The following is a 27,647-nucleotide window of genomic DNA, read 5'->3' on the forward strand; positions in this document are numbered from 1 at the left end:
TTTGGCTTCCTTCCTATAAGGAATTTGAGACTGTCTCCAGCTGCCTACAGCTTAGATAGCCAATTATACAACTTTAGCCTTATTGTGTGCATATAGGATACGTAAAGGATTTTTTAATTAAAATATTTGAGTCTGTCAACTCATAAAATAAATTCTTATGGGATTTTTCTGAAATTTTTATAATTATAACAACACATTGAGTTAACAACTTTCTCAAACTATACGTTTGTATAGGAATGTGTACAATTTAAAACAAAGAACAAAATTGAGAATGAAGTTGGTATATGTTGCTGTCTATAATTATTAACTACTGAAGTTAGAAAACTACTAGTACATGATTTGAATTTCACTCTGTTCAGATTCAACTGAGGTAAAATAAAAAAAAAAGAAAATTCAATCAGATAAACAGAAAACATTTTCAGAATCTTGTTTGAAAGCAAAGGCAAGAAAAATAAGCCTTTCAAAGAATGAATTTTGTGCATTTCCTTCCTTTACTTTCCTCAGAATATTTTGTTTCTTACTTTGGTCCTTTCTTCCACCTTCTGTTCCTCCATTCTTCCATTTCCTGCTTTGAACTAATATTCTTTCTTAGGCCTCTCACCTTTTTATCTTCCTTCTTCCTACAACCTCTCTGGGACCTCTTCCTCATTTTAGAAGCTAATTAGCACTTGCTAATTGAAATTTTAAAAGCTGAGTATTATAAGCACTTTAGCACATCACAAAATTCTGTGATCATAGGCAGATTTCAAAATAGTTTCATGTGTAAAATAGAAGATGCTAAGGCCTCTGCTGTCTTTTAAAGACAGTGTGAAAAACAGAATATGTGTCTAAACTTTACACTTATTTTCACAGTGCATGTCTAATTCTGCCATTCTCACACAGTTTGAAAACAAACCAGGCTTGTATTGGTTTCTGGCTTGTGTGATTACTGCCATCAGAATCCTGGCCTATTAGCTCCTTCAAAGGCACCACAGACATCACAGATTTTATAATAGTCATTCCAGATTCTTCTATGTCTGCTTCATAGTTTCTCACAGAAAACCAAATATGAATAAACAGAGCAACAATCCTAGGTATAGGAGAAAAAGAGATCATTCTTAGGAAGTTCAATTTCATATGCCATTTTTTTTTTCAGTTAAACTGTACTTATAAGATGTTATAGGTTAGATTCTCTAGAATCAGATGTTGAGACAAAGTTTAGTGTATAGAAGGGAAGAGGGAGGGAGGTATCCTGTAGAGAGTTAAAGTGTAGAGCCTATGATGTCCAGAGCCTCTGGTGACCCAGGGCTAGTGTGGAACTAAATATCAGAGTGGAAATGGCTGGGCTTTTATACTTCTCCATCCAACAGCGCTGGATGTGCACTGCTCTGAGAAGTATGATCTTGGGAGAGGCAAGTCTTCTGCTGAGGAAATCGTTGAGGTGGCTGCCTGCTGAAGCCTGCCTGCCATCTACACTCCCAGCAGCTGGGCAATAAGTCTCCTTGATGGATGTGGGTGACATGTCTCTACATCCAGCATCTAAGACATAGTTCACATCTTTGGACTTTTGCTGATTAATTTTGTTGTAAAACATGACATTTTCCTAGCTCATCTTTGTTATGGGAATTTTTGATATACTCAAAGCTCACACTTCTTTGGTATTATTCATTTTATTCAAGATACACATTTGCTTCATTTTAAGTTGTAAATGTGGGTAATATTTATCAGCTTTTGTTGATAAATATCTTTATTTTTTCTCCTTTTGGGAGTACTTATAAATATAATTACTAGTGAAACTGTTGCTATTATTCATTCTTTACTTTTCTTGGACATTTTCTACATTTATTTGAAAAAAGGAAACTTCCAGATAAATAGTGTAGTCAACTCTAAGCATGGGAAATAATAGTATTTTTAAGTTTGGCACAGAGTAGAGGAAGATAATAAAGACTCACATTTATGGTGTTTACTAGCAGCACTATTTAGACATTAGAGGATAAATAAGACAATACCTTTAATTTGTTTATATAAACCCCCCCCACACACACACACAAATACATTTTGACCATGTTTCAATTACATTTTTCATTTAAGGAATTTATTCCACCAAAATGGGTTATTGTTACTCATGTAATAACTCAGGTGCCTCTTAAGTAGTCCTACTAATTTCTCTTCCACTGTAAATGCTCAATAAATAAATACTTGGATGATAATTTATCAGTCTTTAGACTTACTGGGATATACAGTTTTGTCATATCTTTAACCTCAGAAATCCTAGTTTTGTCATTAGCTTAAAAGTTTGTTCACATGCAATAAAGAGGAATGTTAGCAAACATACAGTCATTTTTTTTAATGTTTATTTTTTTTGAGAGAGAGAGAAAGAGTGTGAGTGAGGTAGGGGTAGAAAGTGAGGGAGAGACAGAATCTGAAGCAGGATCCAGGCTCCAAGCTGTCAGCCCATGTCAGACCCTGACACGGGGCTCGAACTCACAAACCATGAGATCATAACCTGAGCTGAAGTCGGAAGCTTACCGACTGAGCTACCCAGGTGCCCCAAACATGCCGTCATTTGAGTGCTAAACCTGCTGTGAATTTTCCAATTGCTGCCTCCACAGTGAGAATGTTTTCATACATAGTACTGGTTCTTACATATATCTACTGATCTCTACGTTCTTTCTTTTAATTCAAATGCATATTTTAATGTTTTATCTTTCTAAAGATTAATGATTCTAAATTAATAATTTCAGATTATTTTAAAACTTAACCTAAAAGGATGTTATCAATGAATAAGTTATTTATAACAATACATTTAAAATAAATAATTTTACATATGCTTCCCTGTTAAATGTTTAAAGAAAAATAAGCATTTATTTCCCTAATTTTAAAATTATTCACAGGTAATTAGGGAAGCTTCATTAGTCTCAATTCTTAATATATCTATATGTAATCCTTAATAAAATTTAGGAATAATAATTTCATTAAATGAAATAATATATGTCCCATTTATAACAATGCCTAGCATCTAGTAAGTGTAAAATTAATATTAATTCTAACAGCAACTAAGTAAAAAAATAGCTAACCAGAATATGATAAATCTTTCCAATAATAAAACTGTCAACTTCTAAAATTAAGGAATATGTCTCATTCTGACAGAAAACACTATTTTCATTGTAATAAACAAAACATTTTAAAGAACAGAAATAAGAATGTAAAAAGATGAATTTTTACTAAATTAAATTTTCCTAAATTAAATGAGATGTTCTAATATTGAGCCAAATTTAACTGCTTAAAATAATTAAGTTTCTTAGCATATATCAGACATATTTTTAGAAGCCACTAAGGTAAGATTAATTATATTACAACTTGTAATGTATTACCTCACTCAAGATAATGTTATGTAATTAGTTAAATTCACTGGGTATTTTCAATTTGTATCCCTAATTTAAAAAAATTGCATAACTGCAACTGACATATATCTGTAGTCAAAATGTCATTTGGAAGATTTGCAGACTATTTACTAGTGGCGTCAATGGTCGTTGCCTCTAAGTAAGCTCTGAGACAAAGCGTTGCAGAGAGAAAGCCTTATGTGCATTATTCCAACCTAAGGGAATTATGTGTTGGCAAATATCATTCAGGGTGCAGATACTGGTCTTCTGATACATAGCATAAATCATTATACTTGCATATATCATATACTTGACCCTATATCAGTAATTAGAGACAATCTAAATATGTTATGTCCAATATGAGTAACCATCCACTAAAACCCAACAAACTCTAATAAGCAATCTGTCTAATGATGGGCAATACTAAGGGGCATCTTCTTTTAAAGATAAATTTGTAGGGCATAAAATGAAAAACAAGATCCACAAGGTCTTTAAAAACAAATTAACCTGCAAAATCCAGAGAAATATTTACAGATACACAAACTTTTCTCATTTTATGGATGAAGAAACTGAGAAAACTGGTTTTGAGACTGAATATTTCTGACTTCAAAACTACTGAAGAACTTTGTATGTTAACCAATATTTCTGGTGTTCCTTCTGAACACATGAGGAGAGACATAGAACCTCCTAACCTCCTTGAAATTAGGTATGGCTTGTGATTGAATTAAGCCACAGAAATTTGTGCACTTGAGGTATATGTTACTTAAGGTTGAAAGCAATTAATTGCTGGTAAAATCCTTGCCAGGGCTCCCTTTCAATGCAACAGCAATTCTGGTTGAATTGAAGTACAAGGCTAAATATCCATTGCTTGATAATTGTCTTAGAATGTCAGCTAACCTTGCAGCTGTGCCTGTATTGTGAGAAATAAATCTTTCTTGTTCAAAGTCATTGCTATCATTTGCTTGGTTGGTTGGTTAGTTGGTTGGCTGCCCCGGCATAGCATCATACTCAGATAAATAAAAACAAATTCCAGCTTACTCCAGTATAATGCCAGTGAACCAAATTGAAAGTTTTTTCCAGAAAATTTAACATTTTAACTTACAAATAAAACTTAAACATACTTACATGTTTCTAACCCAATGGGGCTTGTACAAGATTGAGAAAAATCTTCAAATATAAGTCACTTTCTTTGCATGGATGGTCCATAGTATCTCAAGCTCATCAAGTACAGGTTAGCTTTTCATTTCACTCTACCCTCAAAACCCATATTATCCACAGAACACCGAGTCATCTCAGTGGGAACCTGGGAGCAACCTTATTTCTTAACTCTCCTGTACCCCTCACATACATAACCAATTACACAGCAAATCATATTGACTCTTAACATATTCTTGTATCATTGGTGACAGTTCAGCCAGCATCTTTGGATTATAATAACCAGATTTATTGTAAACTCCCAAACTCCAAACTGTCTTCTATCCTTGTTAATTAAAATATCATGCTAGGGGCGCCTGGGTGGCGCAGTCGGTTAAGCGTCGGACTTCAGCCAGGTCACGATCTGGCGGTCCGTGAGTTCGAGCCCCGCGTCGGGCTCTGGGCTGATGGCTCAGAGCCTGGAGCCTGTTTCTGATTCTGTGTCTCCCTCTCTCTCTGCCCCTCCCCCGTTCATGCTCTGTCTCTCTCTGTCCCAAAAAAATAAATAAACGTTAAAAAAAATATATCATGCTAAAATTCAAATCGGATCGTGCATAAAATACTTTAATGGATATTTGTTATAGCATCCATGAACTTCCTACAACTGCATTTCACATCTCCCATTGTAATTTCTTTGTACACATCATTTGTCTTCTTTTTTCACCAACCTGTGACTTGCTCAAGGGGAGAACATGGATTCATCTTTTCAGACACAATTCTCAATATACATCCATCCCCAAATCCCACTCTTATATCCTACTTGGCCCCTGGCCTAACTTCAAGGAATGTTCCATGGCAATCCTGGCTGGCAGATGAAGGTAAAAGGTAAGAACCCCGAAAAATAGTATTAGTAATGGAAATCTGAATAAGGCACCCTCAAAAATATTTTCAGAATTTTTGATTAATTTTCCAATTGCCATTTATCACTTCAAAGCTGAAGAGAAGTCACATATTTTTGTTAATAGAACTGCTCAGAAATGACACTTCTTTTGTTAACTTCAGGATTTATATAATCTAATCCAGCATGGGCAAAACATGAAATGTTTGGAATTTAGGGTATACACAGTACAAGCAACATTTTATATTTGTCCACAAAACACACATGCACTTATCTTATTTAATTCTTGAGATAAGACAAGGAATATTAATTTTTTTATTGCCCACTAAAAATATTGTAGTTTATCAGGCACTGAGGAGAAATTGCAAAGTTTCAAGTTAAAAACCATTACCAGGGCTATTATAATATAACAGCATATAAAAAGGTATACTAACTCATATTTGTTTAAACATGTATGCAAATTCAAATTATAATAATATAGAGAATTTGCAAAGCCATATCTCTGTAATGAGAAAATGTACTTGTAAAAAAAAATTATAAATAAAGGAAATGTAGTTTTAATAGGGTTGATGTTTGAGAGGATCTGTTCTTAAAAACTGCCTTCATATATTTTTGATTTGAGAAAATCACAGAAAAATTTCTGCTGTGATAGAATTATGTACACAGTTGTCAAGAGCTGATAAGATGACTCCTGCTATGTGAACTTTGCCAAAATTAATTGAACAAGACATACCTACTGGTTTGAAAAGCCATTTGTAACAGTATATCACAGAGAGAAGATGTGCTGAATGTATATGTCTCAGAGACTGAAGATATTCAGCTAATATTTTCATTTATTAGAAAAGATCAAGCAGCTGATAATCATAGTGATGTTTAAACTGCCAGTAATATTAATTTGAAATAATTGTTCTTATTCTGTACATTATTTTGCATAGGTAAGCAGATTGAATTTAGATACCTTAATAATTGAAATGTGAAATAAAATGACTAAAGAATGAACTATAGTAGCTTTTAGCATCAATATTAAGGCATGTAAATAATTAAGATAATAAGGGTTTATATAATACTGTAGACAATGAGATATTTTAAATCTTCCAATTACATGAAAAGGAAGAATAAAATGAATATTCTTGTACAGTTTTCCCAAAGGTAATAAGGCAAGAAATGTCTTATACATGGTAGGTGCTTAATAAACATTTGTTAAATAAATGAGTGAACAAAAGATGTTCATGTAAAACTCTTGCAAATATCTTAAACATCTGTACATGTAGAGCTTTATAAAAGCCAAACAAACAAAAAGACTAAGCAAAATTCAAAGAAACAAAAATAGTTTAAAATATCCTTGTAGTTAGTTATGGAGTAACAACAGTATAATAATTTATCTTTCCTGGGGAGTGGTCACTGTATTATAGTTAATTCTTCCTTAGCGATAGTCCAAATTTCAAGGGTTATTCCTATATTGTCTTCCTTCTTTTTCTATACTTTTTCTTATGGATATATGTGTGTGTGTATTCACTATGTGTGTGTGCATGTGCACATATGTTTCCCCATAGTATATAGTCCCTAGGAGAAAAAAGGAATGTGAAAAGAAAGAATAAAACATCCAGAGACTGGGAAAAGGAACAGAAAATAGACATAGGTTATGGTGCCTTACTAAACTTCATTATCATCAAATGTTATCTCCCTAGAGATAAAAACATCCTGGGGCGCCTGGGTGGCGCAGTCAGTTAAGCGTCTGACTTCAGCCAGGTCACGATCTCACGGTCTGGGAGTTCGAGCCCCGCGTCAGGCTCTGGGCCGATGGCTCAGAGCCTGGAGCCTGTTTCCGATTCTGTGTCTCCCTCTCTCTCTGCCCCTCCCCCGTTCATGTTCTGTCTCTCTCTGTCCCAAAAATAAATAAACGTTGAAAAAAAAAAAATTTTAAAAACATCCTTCTATATTTACATCGAACTCAATAAAGCCTAAAAGCAAAGAGATCAAAAGAAAAAGTCCCACTTCTATACAAAATATAAATTTATGCTTGCCATAATACAAACATTACATTTTTAAATGTAGAATAAAATGTGACTTATGTCATCATACCTACAAAGATATTAAAGTCTTCAAGGTCTTCCATCTTGATTGTTATTTTTTTTTTTTTTTCTGTTTGTGGTCAACATGGTACAGAAAGAAAAAAATAAAGCTTCCCACAATGTTGATACTGTGTAATCTGTCCCATTAGATATGAAAATTTGTACATTATCACTAGGCCAGTTGGAAATAATTAGTGTTAATAATAGGGAAAAGGAGGTTAAATAAATATTTGTTCTGTCTATTCAGATTCCCATGGACTCAGAACCAAAAGCTCATTCCAGTGTACCCAGATATCCCATTGGCCACTGCCTCAATTAAGTACACAAAAATTTGCTCTGGTGTTATTTAGTGGTATTTTGGCTTGACTAGATCAATGGATTACTAAAAATGACACAAAGGTTACCTAATTAATTTGTAGCATGTACCAATTAACTATACATACAACAGACTTTCACAACTTAAGCTATACTATTAATGTGACAAACTATTCCATTACATAATGCATTCCTTTTAAAAGTTGGAATATATGGATTTCTTAGTAATTTATCATACCCACTTCTAAATAAAAATGTTTACTAAAGGGTAAATACTACCATTTTCGCATATGAAGGTCAAACATTACGAGAGAAGTGACCAAAAATGTATTTTCTTTTTTTTTTTGTATTTTTCAAGTTTAGTCTCCTCAAATATTAGTAAAATATTATGATTTTCTACAGAAAGTGTATTATGTGATTCATATGATTGATTGAATGATCTCTAGAACTTATAGATCTACTTCCTTCTGTCTTATAAGTTAGAGAAAGATAAGTCCTAAGTTATTTGCTCCTTCACCACAAGCTGGGTCCATTAAACTTAAAAGCCCATCAGTGACAAACTCAAATTTTTACACATCCAATTGTTTTATATATAGCCCTGATAAGCATTATTTTAAGCAAATTAGAGCCTACCTGCATTACACATATAGCAAAATGGTACCTGATATTTACTAGCTATAGATACAACATACCCTGGGATAATGAAAGACCCCAAGCAGCTGTCCTTCAAAATCTGTGACCTGGCAATTATCAGCTGTTCTACTAGGTGACATCACCTACATGTGAGCCCTTTCTTCAATTTTGCTGTTCCCTTGGAGTTCTTTTGCCTTCAGATGACTCTGAATAAAGAAATAAAGAAAATGATACTACCACAAGAGGCAGTAGCAAACAATAAACTTCACTGAATGGAGCATGGACAGGGTTTTCTGAAAGCATGATCATGACACCATCCAGAGACTTAGAGTCACATTCAGAAGAGAAGGAAAGCAAGGGTCTCAGGACAGATCACAAAACTTAAACCCATGAACTTTCCTGTTATATTTTACCCATATAATGGGAGCCAGGAAGTGTATGGTTCTAGAACCTTAAACAGGATTCTTGGCAAGAGACCTCCTCTCCTGAGTGCTTCCTCTCTTATTTAGTGAAACATACCCTTCTCTCACAGAGCCAAACCTCAGGAAGAGGGAAATGGACACACATCGGACTGATTTCTTTTCTTTCATCTCTCTTTTCAAGATCCCCTTCTCATACTTTCTTGGGCAAGAAAAGGAGATTTTCCATTACTTATTCTATGTATTTCCCTATGGTTACCATCATGTTGGGCTAGCTGACATATTTAGTTAAAGATAATTCTGTACACTATGGAAGAAGTCTGTGTCCCATTCAATACATGGAAATCCACTATTTATCTGAAATTTAAATTCAACTGAAACTTTGGTATTATTATTTGCTAAATCTGGCAACCCTATTCCCTAATATTATACTTCAAATACGATGAGTCCATGAACTATATTAAGCATTATATTGCAACCGATAGGGTGCCACCAATATCTTGATCCCCCAAGTAAACTGCATAAAAATGGTATTAATATTGGAGGAGGTTTTGACATGCAAAGACTAATAAATCATTTGTGTTCCAGTGAAATCCTTTCATTTACACATTTTAATTCTTCATAAACTATTAAAATATTTCCAATACAGTAAATGTAAATAGATATAGATTTATTTTCCATTAAATTGTTCAAGGACATGATATCTCTGTGTACCTTATTATTAAATATTTTAGGTAAGTCTAAAAATAAGGTAAAAAAAAATCAAAGGATGAAAAATGTATACTTTTTCAAATTTATCAGAGTTGTATAAACTTCTTGGGGAATTAGATTTGTTATTTTCCTTTTAAAATCATTCTTTTCTTTTTCTTTTATTTCTTTAAAGTATTGGCTTTTTATTTCTCGAGATAAGGGAGGCACTTTTCCGTTAACACTTGTGAATACCAGTCAGCATAAGAAGGAAAAAAAAAAGTTGAAGTAAGTCTAAGGAATTTAAACCTCAACAAATCTCTCACTATCCTCAAAGAACTTTCTTCCTCAGCTATACATAGCCGTCTCTACTGCCAAGCATCTGTTGAGGAAATGATGTAAGTAAATTTCCAAAGATTTTAAATCCCTAGCTCTAGCCTAAGTTTAGAATTGCCAGATTGCACTGTGACTTAAAATCATATCAAAGAAAAATGCACAAGCTTCTTCCATGTGGCATTTAAAAATTTACTTATGGATTTTTAGAATTGCATATATTAGAGATTGGATATAAAATAACACTTTCTCAGGAAATGGGTGTTTCTAGAAGACTTGGTGGTAAATGATCATCTTTTGAAACGGTATATGCTATAAAGGACTACTAACAAGCAACAGAAGGGTCTATGCCAATGACTTAAGTGCTATCTTCAATTAGAATTAATAAAGATAAAAACCTGCTAATATCATTAATCTATAAAAACCTTCCTTATACCACTAACTAGCTGTGATTCTGAAAACTTTTAAGCTCATAAAAGCTCTCCGGGCTTCCTTTTCTCTAAAAAATGTGAGGAGAAGTATAATGGCAGTTATTATATAGTTTTGTTTTGACAATTACATGTAAATAATGCATAAGATATGGTTGCCACAATGCCCAATATATGGTAAATAATAAATCATAGCTGAGATTTTATTATTATTTAATCTACATGAGTTTAATATATTAGATTGGTTTTAAAATTGATGAAGCTTGATGTCCTTGATATAACCTGTTCATTCTTAATATGCATTCCAATATTCTTCAAATTAAAAGCAATATTCATTTAAATGTTAGTTGCCATGGTTAACATGTGTTAGCCAGTTCAGAGACACAAAGATAATTTGGAATTGGTAAGCAACTGAGCTGATATAAAGACTGAGGTTGTATGTTAGCATAATCAAAGAGAGTGAATCATAAAACTCTAGTATTTGAAGTGTCATCCACATGAATGTAAAAGTTATTAAGTGTGCTGTCAGGAATGGAAATTGTTACCTAGATGCTAACTTCATGTAGAAAGATGGATGTGGATATAGTGCACAGTTCTGAAAGTAAAGGTGGGTATATAAAAATTATGGCACAGAAAGGTTGCAGGAGCTAAAAATAAAATGAAGATGAATGTAGATGAATGCTAGAAACAGGGTTGTAAATTGAATTGGGAGAAGGGGGAAAATTAGTGGTTTTCAGATCTCAGTTTAGCATAACACAACCAGGACTCCACTGACTGCTGCTTTGATATCATTGTAATTTATGTTGAAATCTACTATGATTCAGAAAGAACATTTACTACAAAATTTTAAAATTCAGGATATGGTCCAATTATCATTGAGGCCAGAGCAATTAGAAGAATATTCCTATAGAGTAAAATGCTTTGGAAAATAGAAGTTGACAGACTTTTTTCCTCTACTCTGAATTACAGGTTTTTACTATTCTATTTCTAGTAAAATATTTTAGGATATTTTTAATGTAAAATAGAGTGGTAGAGTCATATCCCTTAAGCATCTTAGAATAACTGCTTTAAACAGTATCTCCTAAAAATTTCCTCATCATTTTAGTTCTAAGTAAAACATAATCAGAAACAAATTATATGACTTAAATTATAGGAGATTTCGTTGGCTTATTCTATGTTTTATTGTTAATCTCTTTTACATGTAGTTTAAATGTAGATGATTACATATAGTCACCATACATCTTGTCTTCATTAACATTTTATTACTAAATAAAGAGTATTTTCTTTGTATACAACCTAATGTATTATTGTCAATTTTCATGCACTTTGAAAGGTCATCATGAGACACACTAGAATATATATTTGCTTTAATTATTCCTCAAAAACAAAATTCCAGAGTTGGAAGATCCTTAGAAAGAAGTGGTATATCATATGGAGATGGAATAATTTTTTTTTCTAAGTCTGAATGTAATCAAGGTCTAGTCAGCATAACTGCCTTGGAAAAGTATAGATATGTTTAGAAGATCCAATTTCTCTTGTGCTATGGTTATCACAAAAGGGGAGAGATAGTATAGATATTTTACAAATTATGTTTTCCATATATTAGAAGAACAAGTGCTATCATTAAAATTTCAAAAACATTCTTACAAGGAAAGCCTATGGAAAATATCAAACCTGAAAGTGTTTTAGTAAAAGCTCTTATAGATTTTAGTAAGTTTTTGAGCAATATGCCTTATTTTTTGAAGAACTCTTCATTGATCATGACTCATTCACAAATTATTTAAAATTCATTAGAGCATTTAATCTAAATCATGTGGCACATAAATAGAAAAATAAATGATCTTATCTGTGTAAAAATGTGATTTCAGTTATAGGTAAGATCGACAGAAAGGATGTAGTTCAAATAAGTATAAGTCAAACACTAAAGGACTTTATTTTACTGCCCTTGATAAAAATCATTCCATCTCATTAACTGATTGATGTATTCATTTTTCACTAAAAAATTATATTTTTTCTACTCAACCCCAAGTTTGATGTTTATGAACACTATCTTTCATAACAGTGTCTCTCACTTTAGTTTTACACTCCATCACTAATGTGCTTTTACCTGGTGTTTCTTCTCCTCTGTGCCTAAAAATCAAAATAATTTCCCCTGGATCCAAACTCCTAAGGGCCTTAGGCTATGTTCTGATAAGCAAGGATATGAAATAAAACAATTCCTCCTCCTGAGCTATCTACTCCATCAAGTAAGATAACTGAATTAAGTGCAATTCACTTAGAAATTAAAATATATACCAAATAATAAACCCAATTGGGCTAAATGCATATATTACATTAGATTATGGGCAAGCAGGGATTCAGGTCAGAGTGCTATTATCATAAATAGGCACATAAACGGAAATGAAACTAAAGGAAAGGAGGCAAGGGATTATATAGTTAAATTAAATTGATAAATATTAGATAAAAGTTCATGGATATCATACTTAATATGTCCTTTCTATGTAGCAGATATAAAGTATCTGCAGCATGTAGATGGTAAGGGAAACTTTAGGGAAGAGAGGTTGAACAACAACAAAAGTTTGAGATTTTGGAAAAGTAGTAGTAAATAATCAGAGAAGTTTCTATTTAGGCACCGAGAACAGATGGCTGGTCAGACTTGAGGGTATTGCTGGGTCTGAAGACCACAGATCTATTTGTAAAGCCACACAAAAAGTTGAGATTCCCACCACCAGTGGTCAGTAACCACAAAAAGAAGCAGAGAAAACACATGATCTGAATAAATCAACATTACTATATACATCATAGGGTATGACAGAAGTGTAACAACTGGATTCGGATTAGTTATGGAAGGACAAAAACATTTTGCAAGAAGAAACTAATAATAGGTGCAACTCAAACAGTATAAAATAGTGTTTGTGTTTTATATACAAGATCTAAGTCACACTTCAAAATAATGCTCTTTTTTTTCTTTCAACTACTGCACATGAAAAAAAAACTTAGCTTCAGAAAAGTTAATTAAGTGTCTTCATAAAGATAAATAAACAGCAGATATGGGATCATATGCAGGTCCTTTAACTAAAAGAACTATTTTCCTATCAAAACAAATGGTCTCCTCCAAAATTAAAAAAAAAAAAAAAAAAAAAGATTTGGCCACAAAAATGAAATGTAGATTGATTCAGAAAGTGACAGATTTATAAGAAAAACTCAGTATTTCAAGATGATTATGATTTTTTGGAATCTTTGTGGGTGTGAGTTGCTATAGTAAAATAACTGTTGTTATATTCCTAGGAGTTGATAAAGTCAAAGAATATGAAGTGAGATTTTAAAATAGCGATGATAAGACTTGCAATGGAAAAAAGGATTAGAAGCTAGGTATTGGATCTATTGGTTAATGATGAGGAACCAAGAAGATAGTAAATAGTAATGTTAAAAGCAGTAGTAAATCTGACATGAGGCATGAAGCTCAATGGAGATTTTGAAAGATATGTCGAAAGCAATAATTTAGTAAGTGCAACTATTAATTAAGAAGAAGCAATAATGGCCTCATGGTACATGCATGTTCCATGAGAGAATGAGTAACTTTTGCTATAACAAGCTATAGAAGAAGAGGAAGGCTGAGGATCATTTAGGTTTCAGAATAAGACAAAGAATAAAAGGAAGTATCCTCTGGTAGAGTATCAGATGCCTGCAGCAATATTTGTAACTAAACATGATCTTCCAGAACCTTGTCTCTAACCTTTATCCTGAGAAGACTTGTATAATATCCTAAATAAAAAGAATGTAGAAAGAATTATTTTATGTCACTTCTGGGGCTAGGTAGTAGAAGGTGATACAGCTCATTCCTCTCTGCAGAGGCTGGTTGTGGAATCCTGGTACCATACTGTGAAAGCTAATGTCATGCACAGAGGGTACCTGAAAGTATTCCATCCAAGAGCACCATCCAGCACTTCAGTCAAGACCCAGCATCATCTGCTAGAACTGTGAAGTTCTAAGTGAATATTATAACCAATCTTCAAATGATTGTAGCACCCAGCTTTTGAGCCACTCTGAACAGCAATTATCAAAGCAAAGATAACCAAGTTGCTGATTCATGAGCAAAAAATAAATGTTGTATTTGATTTAAGCCATTAAGTTTAGGGTTATTTTATTACACAGCAATAAATAACTAGTAAAAGCTCTGTGAAGTAGCTGAAGATGTAAGAGCATAAGAATTAAAAGTCCTAAAAGGGTTTGAAGTGAAGAGTAGAAAAAAAAAATAAAGAAAGGGCTCCGGAGAATATAAAAACCAGGGAGAAAGAGGCTTGTTTTTTTGGCTGAGAACATAGTTCAAAGACATAGGGAAGGAAATATGCTTATGATTACAGACCAGAAAACCAGGAAGTTAAGGCTGTTGAAAATAGATTTTTTTTTCCAGATTGAAGTGTTGAAAAAACATCCAAAACAAATGTTGCTGAGAAATAATGATGTCTACCTTGGAGGAAGTAACCACCTACCCAGTCAAGGACCATCTGATATATATCAAGCACTTAATTATTATTGTATTTTTTTTCCTCATAGGGTAGTTGCCACCATTAAATGTCATCTGCATAGGGAAATATTGTACAAACTTCAAAACACTAGGCAAAGAGTTAGGGATTCTTGGGTTTTGTTCACAAAAACAAACTGCCAGTTAGTCAATACAGTCATATTCAATCTTCCCACCATTGGTATTCATATATACTCACTGGTGCAATGAGTTTACTCATTAAAGATCTTTCAAAGTTCTAAAATAAACCCTTAAAAACTCAAGGTTATAGGGTTAGATTTATACATATTGTATTAAAATGCTGTAAAGGTAAAAAATGTTCATTTGAAAATAATTTTACATTTAATTAATGATATGTAGCCAGTGAATTTTCTATGAGAAAATGCTGAAAAGAATAAGGCACTATTAATATATCAGATTTAATCAGAATTTTATTGGTGTGTGAAAATAGTTACATAGTTAAATGCTAACATGTTGTTATACCTTACCTAAAGTTTAGTTAGACTCAATTTATAAGTTTCAGTCCTCCCTGTCACACACATACCTCCCAGTTATCATCTTTTCATAAAGTAATTTAATTTACTCAAATATTGTGTCCCAGACTCAGAAGAGAGCAATGAAAGAAAAATATAATGTGAATATATAAATTCAGTAAGCTAAAGTGTTGTTTGTTTTCTAGTTCTCACCATATCAAATGAGATACTTCATTATACAAATATAATGCCTTTTATATGAGCAATGATGATTAACGACCAATTTTCAGGGGAAAAGATATTTTAATTGCTATCTTATAGGAGCAGTTGGTTCCCCAAATCAGTCATGATGGCACTTAAAAAACTTCAGTTCCTTGTAACCCTGCAGCTGAGGTGAAACCTCAATTCTTAAATACCAATTGGTGGGCTCACCTGCCATGATGCATACTATTTAGATTCTGTTAGAAAATAGAATAAACTCTATGAAAAGTGCTTCTAAAAAGATCTAAGTTCAGGTATATCTAGTGTAGAGGCCAAGGACAGGCCTCCTGAAAATGTGCCACTTTGGCATATTGAGAATTTTGAATTAAAAAGTTACTTAAGAAACTAATGTAAGAACACTCTGATCTCCCTTTGTCTCCATAAAGCAGGAAATAAATCTCCCGTGTAAAATGTTCCTTCTCCACACCAAGATGTAAAGAGATAACCTCATCACCAGAAATAGGGAATTAAGAACCAAGAAGGCCATATAAACTATCCTTGTTACTTTTCGCTAGTTTACCACGTCAGTCCAAATTCTGTTTAGAATTCCTTATTCAGTGAAGCTCCCAAACGTAAGTTTCTTTGTCCTGCCAATTACTCACAGATTTATTGTCTCTTTGCCTCAAAAGTACAAAAAATGCCTGCCTTGCTCTTTTATTCAAGTCTCAATTTGATTATTGGGCCTCCTCCACATACTTACTTTTTTTTTTCTCCTGTTGATCTTTCTCATGTGAAATTAATTTTTGAATCAGCTAGAATAATATTGAAGGGTTGAGAAAAATGTTTTTCCCCCAACACTGTCATTTCAGGTATAGCCATCGAAATGAATTTGTCATGGATAGGTAGACACAGATACCAATGGGATCAAATCTAATGCATAAGTGACAGAAAAAAAAATTACTTTCTTTCCAAACTTACTCACTTGATATATCATCAAAATGTACATCATAATTTAATTTATTGTCTCATATTATTTTTAAAGTTACTCTTTAACTTGTTAAAGAATTCCACTGAGTTGCAACACACTTTGGCACCACAACATATTAATCATTTACAAATAATTGTCTTGAATCAGGAAATGCTCATTTAGGGGACTATTTCTAAAAATGTTCCTGAACATATATGAAGTTAATAAAGTTGTTAAGGTAAGCCTGTCCATAATGAAAATTAAAAAAAAAAAAAAAGGAGTTTCTGATTAGTGTAATCAAAGCAACCAATTAAAGAAATCAAGCAGGATCATATGCATTGAAAGGGATGCTTATAATCATACTTTGATAGTTCTTGCCTTGGAATTTCACAGCTAGCATCTAAAAAAGTAATCACTGAGTATCAGCAGATAAAATAGAATAGCAAAAGTACTTATAGGACAAAATATTCTGTAAGTTCTGGATTTTTATTTTCAAGTTTTTTCAATAAATAAAAGTTGAAGCCATATGTTAAAAAATGTTCCTGTATCTGAAAAATAAGTTTATGGCTTTCCCCATAAAACACATTTCAAAGTCCCAAGATGGAGTAATTAGAGAGTTTCTGCATGGAATTCTATAAATTGTCACACCTGTTTACTTGAACAAAGAATTAAAACATGCATACTTCAACAGAATTCAAGAACTCATTAAAAGACTTACACTGCACCAGCAGAAAATACTTAATATAGAAAAAAGTATTAGTCATTTTCAGGCAGTCATCAAGTGACTTTTAAATCACTGAAACTGACAAATCAGAAGTGAAAAATTATCACAATTATATAGGCAGTATTACTGCAATGTATAGAACATCTGTTACTAACGATAGCCAATTCAACATAATTATAAGGGAGTCACTGGTACTTTCAATATTATAAGACTAAAAGCGGCTTTTATACTTTTTTCACTTTAAAAAACAATGCAATCCCACCATTTGCATAGTTGGTATGAAAACTGAACACATTATGAGTTAAAGATAAGCAGGTATTCACATTATTCACATGGCCATGTGTACCAAAACCATATCTTTGATTTTTAAGAGATGGCATATTTCTTTCAATATTCCTTCCAGTGTCCTAATAAAACACACAGCAAAAACTGTGATCCTTTTCCTTCTATATAGGACAATAAGAGTGTATAATAGTAGATTATAATCCTGTGACTCCAGATTAAAAAAAAAAAAGTTTGCTTCATATTTATTTTTTTTTTAATTTTTTTTCAACGTTTTTATTTATTTTTGGGACAGAGAGAGACAGAGCATGAACGGGGGAGGGGCAGAGAGAGAGGGAGACACAGAATCGGAAACAGGATCCAGGCTCCCAGCCATCAGCCCAGAGCCCGACGCGGGGCTCGAACTCACGGACCGCGAGATCGTGACCTGGCTGAAGTCGGACGCTTAACCGACTGCGCCACCCAGGCGCCCCTGCTTCATATTTATTCTTAAGTATAGCTGTCAAAAGAGAATCACAATACTTTGAATTCCTTTAAGAATAGACCCCTGTCTCTTACTTTCTTTATTATGAAACATTTATTCAATACCTTATATGTGCTGGAAGATGGGGCTGTAAATATGACTAGATTGTAGGCCTTGCTGCCTATTGTAAATCAATAGAAGGGGGAAAAGGAAGTGAATTTTGGAGGAGTAAAGGAAAGGAAGAAGATCTTCATTCTAGAGAAGATGAAAAGTATGAACAAAAGCAGGGAAAATGTGAATATTTATGATTTATTCATAGGACAATCATTAGAACTATCTGATTATAGCAGATGATTGGTTTAGAGAAATATTAAAAATGTAAGTTAATAAAAGTAGATACAAGACAAGTATATTAATACTCAAATGCTAGGGGAAAATAGGAAACCAGGTTTATCTGTATTAGCAAAATAGAAGAAATAAACATTGAAGGGCACTGGGGTAATTCAGTTTTTTGAGCTTCCAAGTCTTGATTTTGGCTCAGGTCATATCCTAGTGTCATGGGATTGAGCCCCAAGTCAGGACTCAGCATGGAGCCTGCTTGCAATTCCCTCTCTCTTTCCTTCTGCCTCTCTCCTCCACTCATATTGCTCTCTTTAAAATAAATAAAATAAAATAAAATAAAATAAAATAAAATAAAATAAAATAAAATAAAATAAAATAAAATAAAATAGAATAGAATAAAATAAAATAGAATAAAATAAAATAGAATAGAATAAAATAAAAAAATAAAATAAAATAAAATAAGGGCACCAGGTGGCTCAGTCAGTTAAGTGTCCGACTCTTGGTTTCAGGTTAGGTCGTGATCTCACAGTTTTGAGTTTGACCCCAGTGTGGGGCTCTTTGCTGACAATGCAGAGTCTGCGTGAGATTCTGTCTCTCTCTCTCTCTCTGCCACTCCCCAACTTGTGCTCTTGCTCCCTCTTTCTCTCTCTCTCTCTCTCTCTCAAAAATAAATAAACATCAAAAAATTAAAATATAATATTTAAAAAAAATGAATGAAGAATTATATCAAACAATAGCAAAAGTAGAAACAGCTAAATTTAATTGAATACTTACTGTTTGTCTCATTTTACCAAGTACTTTACATGGATTGTGTAATTTAGTCCTCGGGGTGGGGGGAAATTAGATGAATATTTAAATTCTTGTAATTTACAGTTCAGAAAACTAAAATTTAGAGAGCTTAAATAATACTATATTTTCTTCATATTATAGATGAAGTAATCAAAAATTACATAACTAAATTGTGTATATCATTGTTATGAAAACTAATAACCAAACGACTCAATTTCATCTCTCTACCATGTAATACAAGTAAAGGAAAGGAAGTAGAGTCTTTGGAGAAAGAAAGTAGCATTTAAAAATATATATTTAGAAAATTTAGTTGGTTGAATGAGGTAAAATTATTTGAGCAACACATAATATATTTATCATAGCTACTCAATTCTCTTTCTCTAGAATTTCAGCACTTGACAGTGCTTCATTTACCAAAGCTGCTCCATCTATAGTTGTGAATTTCATTTAAAAATATTTACCATCATATGTTAAGTGCAGTCAGGATCACTTTGCCAGAAATTGATCTTTATGACTAATTATATACACTTGTTTTAAAATAACATCTATCTACCTGAATCCCTGTTTAGGTGCCCTTCAAAGTTACCTGTTTCAATATAAACAGAGAAAAGTTCTGGAGATTTAAAAACAACAACAACAACAACAACAACAACAAAACGAGAGCGCAAGAAAGAAATATTCACATTGGTGTTACTTTGTGTTACTGCGAATAGCTATTTTCAGATGAACTTTCTCATAGAAAATAAAACTGTATAAAAACATACAAACTATCTTCACAAGAAAAAGAAAGTCTATGGAGGCTAACTAGATTTATCATGGTTGATCACTTAACAACATATACAAATATAAAATCATTATGTTATATAATGGATACTACACTAATATAATGTTATATGTCAATAATATCTCGGTTTAAAAATATTAAACCCACACACACATACACACACACTACAAAGTCCTTGAAGAGTGAACAAGACTAGGCAGAATTAGAAAGCATCAGTAAAGAAAACAAACAAAACAATAGAAATTAACTCAAAGGAAAGATACAGGGAGGAAAATGACTGCCCTGAAATGAATTATGCCAGAATTACAAGACAAGCAGGAAAATAATAAGTTGTCTACCAAATGTGTAATTGTAGAAGAAAAGGAGAAAGAGATTTTAGCAGTAAAAAATAATTTAAAGTGGCCTGAAACTTTCCCAACATGGTGAAAACATTACCTTACAAATCCAAGAAGTTTGATAATCTCAGGTAGGACAAATACAAAGAAAACCATGGCTATGCACGGGAGACTCAATAACCAAAATATAAAATTACTAAATCAGTTAGAGAAAAAAAAAAAGACATATCCATAGGGAACAATAATGTAAATGATAACTGACTTTGTATGAGAAATAAAGGCCAGAAGACAATACAATCAAGTCAACGAATTATCTCTAAATTAAAAGAAAAAAATGGATAAATTAAATTCAAATCAACGAAGCAAGACAACTTAAAAATGGCAAAGCAAGTAAGCCTTACTGGTTCTCAAGATCTATAGGATACTATGGGTCTATACAAATATACACTGACATTGCCTCACTGTTAAATATTTAATGAACTTTTCACTGAACAAACCAGAGAACTAACATTACATACTGGCATAAGATCAATATCATTAGAGCAAAAAAATCCAAGTTATGAATCTATTTCCACCATTTTCTCAAAAGGTTAAATAGAGATGAGATTAACTATTTAATGTACTTATTTTCTGGTAAAAAGAAAATCACATGATAAATAGTAGTTAACTATTTATCCAATAGTAACAAAAAGGGAAAGTGTCACAACATATATGATTTATGATTTTAGCTACATTATATACTTTATTGAGCATTCAAAGCCTTTTTATCTGTAATCAATTTCTGCTCTCATTTGACAACAGAAGAAATAAAAATTTTCATGATCATCCTGAGACCTGTAATTACCAGTAATTACTATTTATAAGGTGAATAATATATACTAGATACTTAGTGGACACATAGACTGTCTCCAGACAATTTATAGTGGGATGAGGAACACTTGGATTCATTGTTTTGTCAATGAAAGGAGGATGATCACAAGAGAAGGAAGACTAATCAGAAGATGCAAAATGAGTTTCAGTTCTTTATCAGGATGGAGTATGGTAGGTATCAAAGGAAATCATGCATGTTAATAATTAGATACAGAATCTTTGTTTTTTAGTGTTATGCTACTGTGGATTATGCCGTAGCATAGGTCACAAACAATGCTGATAATGATCACAGTGACCAAAGAATCAAGAAGAAAAATACCACAAAATGAAATCTGACAATGTAAAAATAATACCTGTCCAGAGGAAAGTACATGAACTCTTTCCTAGTCAACACCTAAAAAATTATGTACATTAGTAAATATGTTAGATTTACTTGCATCAATATTTGCCATAATTTTAACTCCAAATCTTATGAATACTAAGCCTCAGAGTTGAGTGTACAGGTAGAGTGCCTATCAGTTCATGTAATATGATTATTCATAATATTTAACAACTTACACTTATGACAACAAGGACTAGTTCAATTCTCTACGTGGCAGGGGGTTAGAACCACGATTGAACTGACTGAGATTAATTTCCCAACCTTTATCAGAACTGAGTTTCAAGTAGGATTAAAGTTCAATTATTAAAAATGAAAAAAGTTATATCTGATTTAGCTCCTGCTAGCTTTCCTTTCCATGAACAAAATACTATTTTCCATAAATTCTACCTACTGGTAGGGGTTTTAAAAATGGAGAAATCTACTTTATATTGGAAAATATTCTGCCCACCTTCTGATTTAAACTGATTTAAACTAACAAAATATCTTAGAGTATCCTCCACTAGACAATTTAGACCTCTTGTTACCTGAGGTTACAATATCCTGAAAAATTGATTATTCCTTCAATGCCATGCTATGGTTTCTTTAAATCATTCATCTTGGGTACAGAGATCCCAACTTGCCTTGCAAATAAAGCTTCTTAAATCTTGAAACTAAAATTAATATTGTAGCTATAAATTAGTCCTAAACTAAGACTGAAGAGTTTATTTTCTGACAATCATTTGTTCTTCTATCAAAATCATATATTAAAAGTTTGAAAGTAAGTCAAGGACTAACCATCTATAGAATGCAAATTTTAATGGTTCCTTGAATTGCTCAAAAAGATACAGTAAGTTTCTTGCAATAAACCTTACAAAGTTATAAAATTAGAGCAAATCACTTTATAACAGATACATAAATCTTACATAACATTTTCAAATTTGGAATTACAATTAAAGAATATAATTTCATACAGTTTTTTATTAGAACTTTATTAATTCTACTTTTATATGTCTGAGACTGCAGCTGACCTCATGGCTAATTGTTCTTATTCACACTCTTCCATAATATTTGAGGTGTCTTAGAAATGAGGAATATGTTTTTTTTTTTCTAAAGGATCACTAGTTTTATTTATTTAAAAAATTTTTTAATGTTTTATTTATTTTTGAGACAGAGAGAGACAGAGCATGAGCAGGGGAGGGGCAGAGAGAGAGGGAGACACAGAATCCGAAGCAGGCTCCAGGCTCTGAGCTGCCAGCACAGAGCCCGATGTGGGGCTTGAACTCACGAACTGTGAGATCATGACCTGAGCTGAGGTCGGATGCCCAACTGACTGAGCCACCCAGGCGCCCCAAGGATCACTAGTTTTAAAATAGGAGTGGTGACTCTACACCTTATTTATTTGCTGTCTTGATTTATATTAATTGATGACTGATAGATACATACATACATACATGTATACATACAAAGTTAAAAAAATATGCTGCTTCCTGTACATTTTTGTCTATGGCTTTAAGTCACAGAATAATGCAATAAATAGGTACTGAAATATCCCAATCTATAATAGTTCCTAGATCTTCTAATAAGGAGTCATCATCCTAGTTTGCACATGGCAGTAACAGCAGTTTATGCCCTGGAGTGTAAGACAGAATGTTACCAAGATAACAGTTCCCCCCAACTTACCAAATTACCACTTGTCCTGGACTTTCTAAGAAAGTAACATTATTCACACTTTCATTAGATAAATAGAGATGTGTTTGATATATCTCCAATTTGTACTTTAAATTCTGCAATGGTCTTTTCTAGGAGTGTTAGAGATACATAGGCAGCATATTGTTTAACATGAGTATAAACTAGCAAGTTAACAAATGATAACCTACTTATCTTTTCCCAATCTTTTCCAGATGCAAAGTATATTATATTTCTCATTTAAGGGGACCTTATTGGATTTTGGAGACCCAAGAAACTACAAATAGCTCACTACTCATTGTTTCAGTGGACAGGAGGAGAAGGATCTGATAATGCTGCCCTACCAGCACAAAGCTTCCTTTGCAAATGGGCCAGTGGTAACCACAGGGAATTATAAGTATAGCCATGTATTATATGAGAGACAAATAGAGGACAAGAAGTCCTGTTAACAGAGTTTATAGGGAGTTATCTATATGTTCTTGCTATAGAAGTTTGGCCATACGATTGATCACAGGTATGGTATAAATTGATGGTTGATAAACAATAACTCTAAGCCAAATGTGACCTTACACCTATTTTTGCAAATAAAGTTTTACTGGAATATAGCCAGATTAATATGTTTGAATATTGTCTATGGCTCCTTTCACACTCTAATAGCAGAGTTGAGTTACCTCAATGGAGACCATACGGCTCAAAAGTATAAAACATTTACTATTTGATCCTTTACAGAAGTTTGCAAAAAAAAAAGAAGAAGAAGAAGAAGAAGAAGAAACAAACAAACAAAGAAAAAAATAAAAGTTTGCAAGCCTCTGTCATAAATATACTATTATTTACATATTTTGTTTTGTGCTGATGTTTCTTATTTTAATATAAATACTTAAAATGCAATTATATAAAAAACTATACATATACACACATATATTTTTTAAATGTAATTTATTTTGAGAGAGAGAGAGAGCGAGAGAGCGAGAGAGCATTAAAGTGGGGAAGAGGGGCAGAGGGAGACAGAGAATCACAAGCAGGCTCGGTGCTGTCAGCACAGAGCCTGACCCTGGGCTCAATCTCACAAACCGTAAGATCATGCCCTGAGTTGAAATCAACACTCAGATGCTTAGCTGACTGAGCCACCCAGATGCCCCCCAAAAACAACTTATATTGTTAAGAAAAAAGTTTCAGATGTATGTTTCCCCAGAAAGTTGATCATTAATATGCAGTTTGCCCCTATACTATGTCACTATTAATGATCCACCACAGAATATTAGTGACATCACTGACTATTTGAAAATCAGAAGTTACACATTAGTTGAAAAATTATCAGCATCTATTTTAAATGTTAATTATCTTAGAAGACTGTCTGCCAATGCTGAATTAGGTGCAGATGCAGAAGGGATTCTTACAGATCACTCTGTGAAGCATGTCTTTTCATTTAGATCAAATGACTGCCCCAAAATAATTTTCCTCATTTTCTATTGCAAGTTTCTCCGTACATATAACAAGTGAAGTGATAGTTATATAAATGTGTCAGCTCAATTAACACAACAAATCCATACACAGTTAAAAGATGCCAGCTGCTTGTTATTAGTAAAATTAGAGGCTTCAAATAAATCATTAGTAAATTTCAATAATGGTTTGAATTTTCCATCCAATTCACTGAATTAAAATAAAGCTTTACAAGTTTATTCTGTTGAAGGAAAGGTATCTGAAGAGATTAGGAATGTATTTGAAAATTCAGTGAAGTTGTTCAAAGATAAAATTATTTGTTCTGTTAAAATTATAAATAATCTTTGTATATAGTATATGTTATATATATGAGATATACAATATTTTGATCAAGTTGAGAAAAGGATGGGATTGAGAAAAGGATGGGAAGGAAATATACTTGAAATTTACTGTGATGCAGACATCATTCATATTTTAATACAAACTAGTGATATTCACACAATTGAAAGTATAGTTGCAAATTTTATAAATAATTTTAAATACACACAGGACCAGAAAAATTTTCTTGACAAAGCTAGAATGAGGGGTAAAAAAGTGTGACTTAGCAAAATGTACTTTCATTTGCTGCTGTCCATTAACATTTGGATTTTAGAAATATTTAAGCTCCTGAAGAGTGACTGAAAATAAGCCCAAATGCCTCTGAGAAGTTTTGACATTTTAGTGAAAGAACCGTCTAAATTTTCATTGCATCTTGTTCACATTCAGTAACAAGCATTTAATCAAACAAGTTAATAAATTAAGCACACAAAATATCAGGTTTTGAAAGTTTTAGTGAGTGGTCCTTATTTTTAAAAAGAAATTAAAATTTATTGTTGCATAAAACAACAGAGACATGCAACATACTCAGTACAAAAGTGCAAATATTATAAGTACTATAACTGTGCTTTGGAATAACTATACTTTTGGAAAGCAACATGAGGGGGATCCTATATTTCATGGATAAATTTATGTACTGGAACATAATGGAAATAAATTGAGAAATCCTATAATGTTGCAGTACCTAATATTGGCCAAATATTCAAAGGAATCATATGTGGAGTTTATTTCATGAGGTAAATGTTTGAAAATATTTGTCAAAGAAAATAATGTCAAACAGGATAAAAATATGGCTCCTATGAAAAACCTAACTTATGTGTTTTATACAAAAACAAACAAAAAGCAAAAAAAAACAATTGAGAATACTTTCCATTTAGCAAATTTCCTTTGAGATTAACACGAGCCTCAACATTTCAGTGAAAATAGCCTCAATTAAGAATGGCATAGTTAAATGTCAATTGAAGGCATGAACAATTTCAAGTTTATTAATTGTAAATGAACCTTGGGTATAATTTTATTAAAAAAAATAAAATAAGACCACATTGAAATATTCATTCCTCATAAAAATATTAGCAACATACTATTAAAGATATACATGGCTAAACACAGTTTCTGCTTATATTATTTGGTAATGTTCAGGTAATCAACATAAAGTATGTTTTTTAAAATTTCCTTTTATTTCTAGAGATCAAAGATCAAGGTACAATTATTTTAGTTAGGAGGAAGGACCTCCAAGAGAAACACGAAGAAATATTACCATTCTCTGTAATTTGGAAGACGTGCATTTTTTGTTGCACTCCCACAAAAGAGGTCTTTAGGTGTCTAATTGTGGCTGGAGACACCATTGCTTGAAGACATTTTTCAGTAATAAATGAAACATTTCAAGTTTAATTTGAAATAAAACAATTAAAATGATTTGTATGCATGTGTATATACATATTATATGTACATTTTTTACCTGAAAATGGTTCATCACATTCACAGATGAAACTACTTGCAGTAATATTGCCACAATTCCCATGGAAACAGATACGTGGTTGACATTGGCCAATAATTTCTGAACAATGTATGCCTATATAAATGAAAATAAATTAATTTTGCAACTAGATTAAAAATATTTACATTGTATATAGTTAACTATGGTCATCAACTTTCCCAAATTCTTTAATCATGAGCAAAAATTGGGCATTGAAGAGGACATCTTTTGGGATGAGCACTGGGTGTTGTATGGAAACCAATTTGACAATAAATTTCATATATTCAAAAGAAAATCATGATCAAAATTTTGACAAAATATAATTCTAATTAATAAATAATACTCCATGATGATGTGTATATATATGTATATATACACATGTATACATATATATACACATATATACATATATACACATATATGCATATATACACACATATATACACATATATGCATATATACACACATATATACACATATATGCATATATATACACATATATACACATATATGCATATATACACACATATACATATATATACACATATATACATATATACACACATATATATACACATCATATATATACACATATATACATATATACACACATACATATACACATATATACATATATATATATACACATATATACATACACATATATATATATATATACATATATATTTTTTTTTAAGTACGCTCCAAGCCCATGTGGAACCCAATATGGGGCTTGACTCAAGACCCTGAGGTCAAGACCTGAGGTGAGATCAAAGAGTCATATGCTCAACAGACTGAGCTACCAGGGGCCCTGCCATAGTGATGTATTTAAATTGAAACAAAAGTTGCTCAGTTGATTAAGTGTCTGACTCCTGATGTTGGCTCAGGTCGTGATCTCATAGTCTTGACTTTGCGTTGGTAGGTTAGGGCCCTCAGTGGGCTCTGCACTGGGCATCATATCTACTTAAAAAAATTGCAACAAAAATTAATTTCAATAAATTTGACATAAGGTTTTCCATCTTCTGACCCTCACTATATATTCAAATATTTTTCTGATTCTTGATATTTGAGATTTAGTTATTTTCATGATAATTTGAATTTGTTAATCATGTTTTGACAGTATATAATAATAATATATGTTCTTCAACATACAGTGGTAGCACTGCAGTGGTAATTTACAAAGTGATACATTCAAAAGTATACTGTCTTAGCCCTATAACTTAGCCAAGGTGATAATTCCAAAGAGGAAAATGTAAAAGATTGACACTATCT

The 27,647-nt window shown here is 32.3% G+C and overlaps 1 protein-coding gene across 1 annotated transcript in view; it reads right to left on the reverse strand.

The window, feature by feature from the left end:
• The window catches only part of LOC121029632 (protein eyes shut homolog), a 388,431-nt gene that overhangs the window by 156,219 nt on the left and 204,565 nt on the right, over nucleotides 1-27,647 (reverse strand). Inside the window, exon 3 of the mRNA XM_040473866.1 lies at nucleotides 26,358-26,471. Coding sequence (XP_040329800.1) covers nucleotides 26,358-26,471 — 114 coding nt within the window. The remainder of the gene's footprint in view (nucleotides 1-26,357; nucleotides 26,472-27,647) is intronic.

The sequence above is a fragment of the Herpailurus yagouaroundi genome, unplaced genomic scaffold (genome assembly GCF_014898765.1).
Source record: "Herpailurus yagouaroundi ecotype Mexico unplaced genomic scaffold, PumYag 139, whole genome shotgun sequence".
NCBI classification, from domain to species: domain Eukaryota; kingdom Metazoa; phylum Chordata; class Mammalia; order Carnivora; family Felidae; genus Herpailurus; species Herpailurus yagouaroundi.